Source organism: Berghia stephanieae, chromosome 1 (assembly GCF_034508935.2).
Source record: "Berghia stephanieae isolate SIO BIC M18660-M18661 chromosome 1, UCSD_Bste_1.3, whole genome shotgun sequence".
NCBI lineage: Eukaryota > Metazoa > Mollusca > Gastropoda > Nudibranchia > Aeolidiidae > Berghia > Berghia stephanieae.
The window spans coordinates 125143590-125156214 of NC_088360.1; the positions used below are offsets into that span (position 1 = coordinate 125143590).

General features: G+C 34.4%; 1 protein-coding gene across 16 annotated transcripts in view; it reads left to right on the plus strand.

Annotated features, from left to right (window-relative positions):
• The window catches only part of LOC144963029 (synaptotagmin-14-like), a 161511-nt gene that overhangs the window by 146458 nt on the left and 2428 nt on the right, over positions 1 to 12625 (plus strand). For all 16 annotated transcript variants that reach the window (XM_078896622.1, XM_078896623.1, XM_078896624.1 and 13 more), the window contains 6 exons: positions 6298 to 6468; positions 6950 to 7058; positions 8117 to 8274; positions 9248 to 9434; positions 10112 to 10324; positions 12045 to 12625. The exon at positions 12045 to 12625 is cut by the window's right edge and continues 2428 nt beyond it. In XM_078896622.1, coding sequence (XP_078752748.1) covers positions 6298 to 6468; positions 6950 to 7058; positions 8117 to 8274; positions 9248 to 9434; positions 10112 to 10324; positions 12045 to 12145 — 939 coding nt within the window. In that variant the 3' untranslated portion in view covers positions 12146 to 12625. The remainder of the gene's footprint in view (positions 1 to 6297; positions 6469 to 6949; positions 7059 to 8116; positions 8275 to 9247; positions 9435 to 10111; positions 10325 to 12044) is intronic.

Consider the following 12625-nt stretch of genomic DNA (forward strand, 5'->3'; position numbering starts at 1 on the left):
AGGGGTTAGGGAGAGTGGGCCAATTGATGAAATAAAGAGAAAAGAGAAAGAGAGGGAATGGGATTAAGAGGGGTTGAGAGGTTCTCAATGAAAATGAAAAAGAAAGGACTAGGTGTAGAAAACATGTGATCACACACATCGTTTTAGATTTACCATTCAATTCAGTAAAAAAACACACACAACAACCTAATAATATGGTCAACCACCGTAAAAATATAAATCGATGAAAATTTCGTGAGAAAAAAAAATCATCTTTCTTTGCCTTCATGGGCTTTTTTCACATATCCTTAAAAGCAATGGCACAGAAAAATAAAAGCCGATTTCAACGAAATACTCCATCTTGCTGATCAATTTATTGAGTTTTCATTTGCACTCGCATTGAAATATAGGCTCGAAACTTGTTAAATTTCAAAATGAAGAAATAGCATTAGGTACTACTTTTTACTTCTTAATTCCTGCTTTCTGCCAACCTTTTGCTTCGTATGTTGTTAGGTTGAAGAGGGATTGAAAACACAAACATTATCAGATCTGCAAATATGTGTACCTTGTATAAATATTTTTTTTTCAATCAATAATTTGTTCGTGTTTAGAATAAAAGTGATGATTTGCAGAATTGATATTATGGGTTTTAATCGGTTGTAGTATTATATTATCTTATTCTTGTCATTTATAACGTTTTATGAAGTTAATTGTAACCAAAACTTGCGATATTCAATGGGTGTGATGGATCTGCACTTATTTGCCTGATAACCCAAATTGTTATGGGGTCATTGTTGTAATGGAAATTCTCTTAACTCTCTCCTTACCAGCTATTTTCAGGATTTCCCCCCAAAAACTAACACAAAAATAGATTTTTTATCACTCAAGCACAATAGCAGTAAAGTTCTTGCCATACACAATTTCTTTAGCAAAACATGCTCTACAACACACTGTTCATTCTCTTTAAATTTTATGATGTACAAAAGAAATTTGAATGAGAAAATTGTTGGTTGTATCGTAACGAATGTGGCGATTTTCCTATAGCTGGTAAGGTGAGGGTTAAACCAACGCAAAATGTTGTCCATTACAACAATGTTAAACCTATATAATTGTGTTCGGTTATCAGACATGCTAATTTGTGCACATCGTATGTAATGTAGTGCATTAAGTAGTTATAATAATTGTTCTTTTACACATACGACAAAATAGTAAGATTTTCCCATGAATCAGGTTGGGAAGAAGGAGGAAATGAGATGGGAAGAATAAAAATGCATAATATGCAAATGAACATGATGGATGTCGCGTGGAAACGATTTACGACAAAATAGGCTGGAATGATTGGATCATCTCTCGAGGAAAACGCACCAGGGCTTTTATAGACAGATATAAATGCATTGATTGGCAAGTATTGTGCAGCTGTTTTTCGTGAAATAATGTTATCTTTTTCTTTTGCTTTCCTAATTCAAATCCGTGCTCAAAATAACAAAGCATTAAGAATATTATCTTTGGTAAGTGAGCATAAGTAAACGTCTGAGGTCAGTCAATCCTGCAATAGCAACTATGAACAGAAACAAAGAAATGAAAGTTGATTAATGGCGCAAAAAACAAAAACAAAAACAAACAAAACTAATAATTTCTGTTTCTTTAAGTTCTCTGTCTTTTTTATTTTGTAATAACGATATAGGTCTAAGCCAAATTGGCATTGCCGTGAAGATTCAAGGTATTCACATAAAACATAGTGCATAGGTACCTAATTTGAATATATAATAGCTCAAACGATCAATGCTACAAAACGTGAATAAACATGAAGGCAACAAAAAGCAAGATGACAAACTAACTACTTAACAGGATCTAGAAATAACAAATATACGAAACTAAAAAGGCACAAAAAAGCTAAAAATGATAACCCGAATTCAGACATCAAAATCGATTCTTGGTTCCGAAGTTTAACTTCAATCAAATTAACCGGAGTACAGTTTAGCCACACAAAGACAAAACGCATTTTGTTAAAATACCCTGAACATTTTTGTCAAAAATTGCACCTAAAATGTCAAACAAATTTTGATCTGAAATTGCTATGAATTCTCCAACTAAAAATTTTTTGACAAGATTCAGATCAATTTGATCTATCCATGTGTGAAATAAAAGTTTTCTGGCCAAAATGGGATAAGTTATAAGTTGGTTGTTTTGTCAATCTAACAGAGTATTACTTCAGGCAGTGGGTCCGTTACATCTTTTGGGTGAATGGTAGTGTGGTATTGTAGGAAGGATGGAGTACCGAATTATTTCCACTTTTTAAACATTCTTTTGAAAATTTTGTCATCTAAGGGATTAACTCATGAATTGTCAAGAGGCCTTCGTGTTCCCAACACGTCTGGCATAGAAAATAGACCGCTATACTTCCATCCACTGACAAAACACATATTTTTTCATTATGACCAGACAACCTTTACGTCAAATATTAACATATCATCAAAATGACTCTCACCAATTTACCAGAAAACCTTTACGTCAAATATTGACATATCATCAAAATGACTCTCACCAATTTACCAGAAAACCTTTACGTCAAATATTGACATATCATCAAAATGACTCTCACCAATTTACCAGAAAACCTTTACGTCAAATATTGACATATCATCAAAATGACTCTCACCAATTGACCAGAAAACCTTTACGTCAAATATTGACATATCATCAAAATGACTCTCACCAATTTACCAGAAAACCTTTACGTCAAATATTGACATATCATCAAAATGACTCTCACCAATTTACCAGAAAACCTTTACGTCAAATATTGACATATCATCAAAATGACTCTCACCAATTTACCAGAAAACCTTTACGTCAAATATTGACATATCATCAAAATGACTCTCACCAATTTACCAGAAAACCTTTACGTCAAATATTGACATATCATCAAAATGACTTTCACCAATTTACCAGAAAATATCGAAACCTAAACTCTAAAGACCCTTAACCCTGAAAAGGCAAAAATAGGCGAGGCTCGATTTTACTCTGAATTGTTTTGTCATGCCGTTTTCATCTAAAGCATGATGGCGATACAAATTGAGATTAATAACTTGAATTGTCCTTAAATATTTGGGTAATGTAAATGTTGCTGCTCGAAGCTCGAAGAAATAAATAATAATGTGAAATTGATTGTAAGCTTCAATTTGATTACAAAAACAGATCAAATTATCATTTGATGACATCTGTTTTTGTAATTAAATTGAAGCTTACAATCAATTTCACATTATTATTTGTTTCTTAAATATCTGTAAAACTTAAATGTGTCATTTATTACGTGTACACGTTTTTTGGGGATATAAATAATGTTTCTGTTTATTGTAAAATAGAGAAGTATAAACAATGGTGAGCATTCATTAAAAATTAAACATTCTAACTTCCGAAAAAGTTTTTCTTCTTTTTATAGATAGTATGCCCTTGGCTAAGAAGCTCACAACATACTTCCGGATGGCAATGTTGTGAACTCCTTGGCCAAGCGCATTCTATCTATAATCAGATCGGAGACATTGTGTTATGAGTAGAAATCATGCATTATGTTTTACAGTTACAAGATATTATAGGGGAAATAAATATCACAATGCCCTTTGAGATGTCATCATGGTTGATCAATATGAGCAAAGTGTTTATGTGGAGAGGGAAATGTGTGGGGGTGCTTAAATGAACAACAAGGGACAAAGCGACTGAGTGCATCAATATTATTCTTATTGTAATAACATTACATGTGCTCTGTCTCATTTGTAGTTACGTCTGGTAAAAATTCTTTTGTTGTATCTAAATGTTAATGGGTTCCACTTCATTATAATTCAAATCAATATAATGGTTTTCAATATTCTATTGATTTTTTTTCTGATATCTTATTGTTTCCTAAAGCTTTTTTTTCCCTCTATAATTTTGCTTGTGTCGATCGACATTGCTTTGACAACTTTAGACTTATTAGTAAAACAACACAATCCCCCCCCCCCCTTTTCCAAATAATGTCTTTTTATTTTCACTTCCAACTAACTAGCGCCGTTTGCTTTTTTTTTTTTTTTTTACAATGATTTGGTTTAAGTTGGTTTTTATTGTAGTCAGTCAAATTTGGGTAATCTGCCAGAAATTATCGGTAATCATGTAGTGTTATAACCGTTTAGTAAATACACCAGTTATGGCAAACCTTTAAACTGCAAATTAACATAGCCAAGCAGTGCTAATTATTGCAATTAATACAAAGCCAGTGATAATGGCATAATTTGATTCACTTGCAAGGATTTGGGCTGTAATTTTCCAAAACCAACCATTCTGTATATACATGTAATTGCGCCTAAGCAATAGCTCATTTTCGAAATTCGCTTTTAGGAAAAGAAAAAAAGATATAGTAATTACTAATAGTATTCTCCTTTTTGTTTGAAGTTGCAGACCATATAAAAATTAAATACAAGCGACAATTTAGAGAAGAGTCGATACACTTTTTGTTTGTTTATCCATAGAATAATTGGTAAATGCCAACCAGCAGATTGATACAAAGAATAGTAACAATGTGTGATATGGGAAATGCAAGAATGATATCTTAAAAAGACAAGTCCTTATCTCAAAGAAACCTGAACTTTTAGGATGATGATTTCTCTTGTATTTAGCACAGCATTTCACATCTTCTTTCAGATGTTTATTGTACTTAAGAAGCTGTTCCAATTGTCGGTATGTTTGCTGACACAGACTTTATCATAGCTAATTATACAGTTCAACAATTGATCGTTCTTAGGTGATTAAAATATGGTGAGATATAAACTAGTTGATAAATGGGAAGATACGTTAAGGCCGTTATACCTTAAGATGTCGATCTCTGTGTATTTATACGATGAATGTTTTGTTTCAATTATGGGTATAAACGATTTTCAAATGGGAGCCCAGGGCTTATTACGATACCTCTTTTTCTTTCAAACACACGCAGTCAGAGATCAATATGAAACGATTAATACCGTCTATTACATGCCAGAATAATTTTATGCCATCGGGGTGTTCTTTGTTTTCCTATAATGGGCATATTTTCTGATTCTATTGCCTTTCTATATTTCATTCCGATACGTTTCTTTTTCTTAGAGCGCTTCCTCTTCTCTTCTCACAAAAATGCTTTGATATCTTTATAGCTTTTGTTTCTACCTATACTCATTGTCCTTTAGTTTGCATATAGGTGTTGGATTTAGTCGTTTTATTTGATGCCTTTAATCATGATAATTTAGCTTCTGTACGTTAATAACAATAAGCAGATCTATAAGCTGGTATGCCAAATTACCAAGAAAAAAGAGAAACCTTACTTTGAAAAAAGAATTTGTGGAACAGTTTTGAATGTGTTAAAATGTGTTTGGCACTCTGTTCCCGTTTTATAACCTGTATACGGGTCGGTTCTACACACTACACACGGCGTTGTCCATTCATCAATTATAGATAAAGGTCTTACAGATTATAGCAAATGTAATATTCGTGATGGATGCAGTATTTCTATTGATCACCCAATCACAAATGCAATGATGTTGATATGCATGCTATAGGCTAAGAGAACTCATGGAATGCTATGTACCCTCAGCAAACCTTTTTGTTAAAGTATTCGATCTCTCCATTCAAAGAGAGGTTACAAAAGCATGTCGCATGGCCGCCATATTGTACTCGCTTGGCTATTGTAATAATATGACATAATTTTTGAAATGATACAAACTGTAACATTTATTATTGTCCAGTTGAAAAAGTGCAATCTGGTTTTCAACAAACCACTCAAAATGATTTCTTACACATTGTAAATGAGCGACTTGTTTATTGTTTATCAAACCTGACCAAAATTTCCAATTTGTGCGTACAACGATAAAACATACGTTGCGTTTTGGCACGATTACAGAACAATAATAACCATTAACTTGTCAACAACTTAAACCAGAGACTTACAAAAAAAAGTCTCCGCTGCAGACTTTTTGAAATTTTGGGAACCATATTTTTTCCGCCAAAATTGAAAATTCATTGTTTTCTAGTGTAGAAATTCAATTCAATTCAGAAATACATGATGTGGACGTTTTTGGGGATTCCCCTTTGTCAACGGAAAAACGACGAATAAGACACAACAGATGAATGAGAGATAAGATAAGAGCATAGCTATTTATTCAAATGGCAGCAAGCAATTTAGTTACTGTACATTTAGATGTCTAATTGCCCGAGTCTGGTGTTATATTGGAGTCAACAAGACTTTGACAATTGAAGGCCTAATTGTTTTGTGGCTTTGTTTTAAATAATGAAAGCATTTCACTTTTTTATCAGGAACACCTATTCGACGTAAGTGACCTCCAGAACGAGCCCCCTCTCATCTCCAAGTGTGGTAGCTTAGAGGTGTCTTTTCGGTATGACAATCCCAACAGTCGGATGGTGGTGGTTATACACGGGGCCAGGGACATTCCATCCAAGGAACGGGGAGGTGCTAGCAGCACTCAGGTAGTCGTTGTCGTTGTTGTTGATGTCATCATCTTCATCATCATCATCATCATCATCATCATCATCATCAACATCATCATCATCATCATCATTATCATGGTCGTCGTAACCACCACCACCACCACCAGCAGCAGCAGCACCACCACCACCAGCACCACCATCATTATCATCATCACCATCATCATCATCATCATCATCATCATCATCCTCATCATCATTTTCATCAACATCATCATCATCATCATCATCATCATTCATCATCATCATCATCATCATCATCATCATCATCATCATCATCATCATCATCATCATCATCTTCCATCATTGCAAATGCCAAATACACAAATTGCTCCAATTCTTTTAGCACTTGCTAGTAATCCACTCAAGGTGAAATTTGTTACATTTTTAAATCAATTATTAATGTTATGATACACGGAAACTTCCCTTATCAAAATATAACCATCACTACTGTTAATTTCAGGTTCGAGTGATGTTGCTACCTGGTAAAAAACAACGGCACAAGTCAAAGATAAAAATGGGAGACAGTCCCGTTTTTGGAGAGAAAATCTATTTCAATAAAATTTTACCAGGTTAGTATCGAATCTTTCTGCCCTTGTGTTATGCTATTACCAGTAGACGTCTGCCCACCAACTCAACGTCTTCTTCATTCAAGTTTATTTCATTGAGCTTTCTGGTTGGAGGTGTAGTAGATAATTAATTTGATGTTTATATTTGTGCATGGCCAAAACAGGATGTTTAAACAGAAACCGTCGCAATTTTGTCGTCAATAAAAATTGATCTCATAGGATAATACATTTATTTATAACTCTTAACCGTTTATAGCGAGACTTCATTTTGTAAATCAGAAATATAAGGAATAGATATTGTGGCTTTTAAACTGGAACAATACACAGATATGCGACGTTTGGGCTTTTGGCCTTTGTCAGACGAAAAAAAAAACAAAACATTTTCAGCATTATAATTTCTATCAATTTTGATTATAACGAACACACATTGCCAATGCCCGAGTGGCATTGTTGTTACTGTTCTCTTGGTGAGAGCGGTAGAAATCCCACTAATATTTTTGTTAAAGCTCTACTGGTGAAAATGCTGGGATATGACGTCGGTGTAAATGGTTCAAAGCGATAATTGACTTCATTGATATACCGGTTACTATATCGACGTATTTGCTAAGTTGAGCACTAACTAGTACAAGTTTATTGGGTTTAACAGGGCTCAAACTCTGCCCATTAGGTTCAGGACCGTCTTCCATTGTTTTTTTCAATACGTTGTCTACCAAGTCATGCTCATCTTTAGGCGAAAAATTTGTTTACTTCAATACTTTGTCTACCAAGTCATGCTCATCATTAGGCGAAAAATTTGAATTTGCCATTCTGAATATCTGCCAATTTTAGAACAATCATATCAATGTAATTCGTTATAAATATTAATAAAACTGAAAACAATGACGTTTTTTGGGTCTCAATTCTAAATTCGATCTTCTATAAACATGGTATGAAAATAATTTTTTTTCAGGCTGAAGGAGGACCCGGTCCCGAATCTTGTTTTGTATTTTGTTCTATTATGAAACTGTTCTACTCATTTGTCCTATTTATTTTAAAGCCCTGTTTTTTAAATTTTTCAACAGATGAAGTTCCTAATATGGGCCTTCGATTTCGTCTATATGGTTTAGAGAGGATGCGTCGTGAACGAATGATTGGCGAGAGTATTGTGGGATTCGCATCCTTAAATCTAGACCAGGAAACAACACACTGGGTCGTTCTGGAGCCAAGAAGTAATCTTACCGTAAGTATCTTCTATATGATTATATAACATTCTAATAATAAACCTTTACACCTTCTTTCTGTCCAACAAAATTCAGATCTGACCTACATATACATATTTGCAAGTCTGAAAACCTAAAAGACTTGGTTTCACGTTGTAATGGACACTGTTTTGAATTGAGATTAGTTCAGTTACAATAATGAACTCATAACATTTTTGGGTTATCAGACCTGCTAATAAGTACACATCTGTACTTTGGCCCATTCGTATGTAAAAAATAAAATAAATAGAATTCCCTTTATTCATTCCATAGGGGAAATTTGTCTCTAGGGTATATTCCAAGGGAATACTGGAATAACCCAGGCGTCAGACGCAGTGCAGCGCCGCAAATTGAGCAAGGGCGAAGTGACTTGCTCAAGACCACATAGCGCAGCGGCTGGTGATCGAACTCGGTACGAACTCGGTTACGAAGCAAAGACCCAAATAATAATGACAATAATTTCGCTGCCTCTCCTTTGAAAATGTTAATGTGGGTAATGGTGCTTACTGTGTAATTACTGTGCTTATTTTAATAATTACAATAATGACGATGAAGATAATGACAACGATAAATGATTATTTTAATGATGACGACGACGATTGTGAAAATAATGCAATATAATGTTTTTAGCCAACTCTGGAATGATGACCCAGCTAAGCAAATTGGCTGCTTCTAAAAATGGCCCCAAATCAATTGTCAAAAGGCACATAAAATAGATTTCATCAGTCAATACTAACTGATGGCAGAAAAATATACACTTTTGGATGTCGTTTTATTAATGACATCAAAGCTTCATGAAATAAAATTATTTACCATTGATTTGTGCAGGTATTTTTGTTTTAAAATTAATATTTTATTAATTTTACAATTGACAAACACGTTAAGATGAGACCGATATCACTATTTTCATTAATAGAACAATTTTTATTATACAATGTTTACCTTTGTAACCAGGGTGACTCTGGCTTTGACGTGTCCAGCTTATCTCGAAGTGATAGTGCCTCATCCACCCAGTCCCTGCAACACGGAGGGATGCCGGAATTACTCCTGGGTCTCTCCTACAACGGGACAACTGGCAGACTCTCCGTAGAAGCCATCAAGGGAAGCAACTTCCGCAACATGGCAATGAATCGGCCTCCTGGTATGTGTTGAACAACAATGATTTATAGATGATGTGCGCTTGATTAAGATACTCACAACATTGTCATCCGGAAATATAATGGACCAACACACAAAACTATGTTTAACCTTAAACGTTTATAGTCTGGTTAATACAGTTTAGTGAAAATTTCTCAAAAACGTGGATGGCAAAATAATAACAAAGACCTGAGTGACGTCAACTTTGTTCTATCAAATTTGTATATTAATATTACATGGTGTTCAAACGGAGGACGAAGTAATAGAATGTTGCTTGAATAACAACTTTTGTATTAAGAATCTTTCTTTTCAATTCCAGTGATCAAATAGCACTTGTTAACTCATGCTAATAAAAGTTGGTTTGTTTAAATTATTGACGCGAAGGACTGCGCTCAGCAGCTTCCACTGTTACATCCAACCTGTAAGAGTAACAGCGGCCTCGATATATAACTGATGGGAACGAAAATTATTTAAAATAAGATTTTATTATGACCATTCATCAGATTACATACAATTTTGTTTTGTTTTAGTGCCATATAGCACAATAACCTAACTTTAAAATAAAGACAAGCTCTTACATATTAGAAACCTTGACTTTTCAAAATTAATTGTTATGAATAATGTTTTGCTATTTGAATACATTTATTTACAGTGACTTTATCGTATTTAATTCACACCCAGATACCTATGTCAAACTAAGTTTGATGAATTCGCTGGGTCAGGAAGTGCAGCATTGCAAGACCTCTGTCAGGAGAGGCCAGCCCAACCCTCTTTTCAAGGAGACATTCATGCTCCAAGTGGCTCTTTTCCAGTTGCCAGAAGTGACCTTGATGGTGTCCGTGTACAACAAGAAGAGTATGAAGAAGAAAGAAATGATTGGATGGTTCTCTTTAGGTAATTGAATTATGATTATTGAATAGGTAGCGAAGTGGAAAAGGACAAGACTTTAATAATAGATAAAATCAGTTTTTAAATATTTTTTTCTTCCAATCTTTGCTTTGGGTTAGCAATTGTTAACAATTCCCCAATTAATTGTCAATGCAATGTTGGTCTTGGTTTTTTAAATATAAACATATTGGACTCTCACATTTGTTAATGTTACTAGTCGTCAATGATTCTTTACTAGACGAGCATCAAATGGAGTTGAGAAATTTAGATTTTATATATAATTAGTTTTCTTGTTAGAATAAAATATTTTACGAAATAAATGAACAAAAATGAATGTAAGAGTTTCACAAAGGGAAAATATAAATGAGGAGGAAAGTTTCACGCACAATTATTTATTCAGCTTGGTATTTCTGGTGCCATCATGTAGGTAGAGGTTGCCTTGAAATGGTGCGCCACTCTTATCTGTTGCATGCTTTTTGGCTACATTCAGTAGCGGAGAGTCCACTCCAATCTTTCACAAATCCATCCATGTTCTAAGCTATGACAACATCAAAAAGAATATTGGCAACATCATGAAACAAAAGGTCAGGGAATAAAGAGCAGATTTTAAAGACGATTTTGACATGTTTACTCTAAATAAAGTAGGTTTATCAAAATTCAACTAAGCACTTTACACCATCATCATCATCCATCGTGGTTTGTGCCCTTGAGCACGTTGCCGGTCAGCTGTCTCCTGAATCACGATCCTCTGCGGTGCGCAAGAAATCTGTGTTGCTTTTTAAGTCACATTTGGCCATTCTTAGGTTATTTAGATAAGTCATTCTTTGTCTTCCTCTAGCTCTCTTTCCTTCGATCATCCCAGATATTACCAACTTTTCTATTCCGTCTCTTCTCCACACATGTCCCAGAAAGCGTAACTGCCTCTCTCTGATGTTATTGATCAGTATTCTTCCCTTTCTCACCTTCTCCAACACTTCCTCGTTCGTACACCTGTCTGTCCATGATACCCTCAACATTCTTCTACACACCCACATCTCAAATGCCTCTAACCTCCTCGTACATTCTTTGTCAAGCGTCCACGTTTCACAACCGTATAAAAGGGTACTTATAGCATATGTTTATACTACTTTCATTCTGGTCTTCAAGTTTAGGTTGTTGTTTGACACAACTGGAACACGTATTTTGCTATTGCTATTCTTTGTTTTATATCCTCTCTGTCACGTGCGTCATGGGTGATGATAGTGCCTAAATATTTAAATTTCTTTACTTGTTTGATGGTCTCTCCTTTGCTTGACAAGTGGAAGGTCGTGTTGTTGTCATTCTTTGAGACCACCATGCATTCGGTTTTCTTAATATTTAGTTTCAGGCCCATCTCTTCACTTTTGCACACCACTTTATCTAAAATTTTCTGCACGTGTTCTGGAGAGTAGGCCATCAGAGTACCATCGTCTGCGTATCTTATGCTATTCATATTCTACCCTCCAACGACGACGCCTTTCATATCTTCAATTTATTTGAATATTATTTCACTTTATATGTTAAAAAGGTCCGGTGATAAGATGCAACCTTGTCTTACTCCCTTCTCGATGTTTAAGAAGTACGATGTTTCATTATCCAGTTTGACACACGCTGTTTGATTCCAATATAAGTTTTTCACCATATATTTTACAACTTTACACCATAACAATATGTTATATCTATTAACCTACTTTTTCTTGATTTATAGGTATGAATAGCAGCGGCGAGGAGGAAGCAGCTCATTGGTTGGACATGCGTGAAAGCAAAGGGGAACAAGTCTGTAGATGGCATGTGTTGTTAGAATCATGAGCTTTACTGAAAAAAGAAATGTTGCGGTCTTTTTATTTTATTTTTTTTTGCACTGTTTTACTTACGCATCATAATAAATAATCTATGCTGAGACAAGTATATCATAAAGAATTATGAGGTGATTATAGTGATTTTTATTTTTCAAATACTTTACCCTTTTATTTTATCATGCCAATAAACCATTTTAAAACACAAGATTAAATTACGCCGTTGTCCTGTCCTGTCCTTATGCAATCTGATTTGATTCAACAAAATCTTTGATTTATATTATAAAATAAAGGATGCATAGTTTTGCACTTATTTCTGTAAGGTGGCATTTCCACTTGCAATTGGAATCAATTGCGGGTCTAATCACTTTTAATGAGAGATGATGGTTTACCTAAGACAAATTAATGGCGCCGATAAAAGCAAAATTGTAAGACCGCACGATACTTTTGTTTAATTTTTGGCTCGATTCATGACAGAAAAATTAGGTGTGTA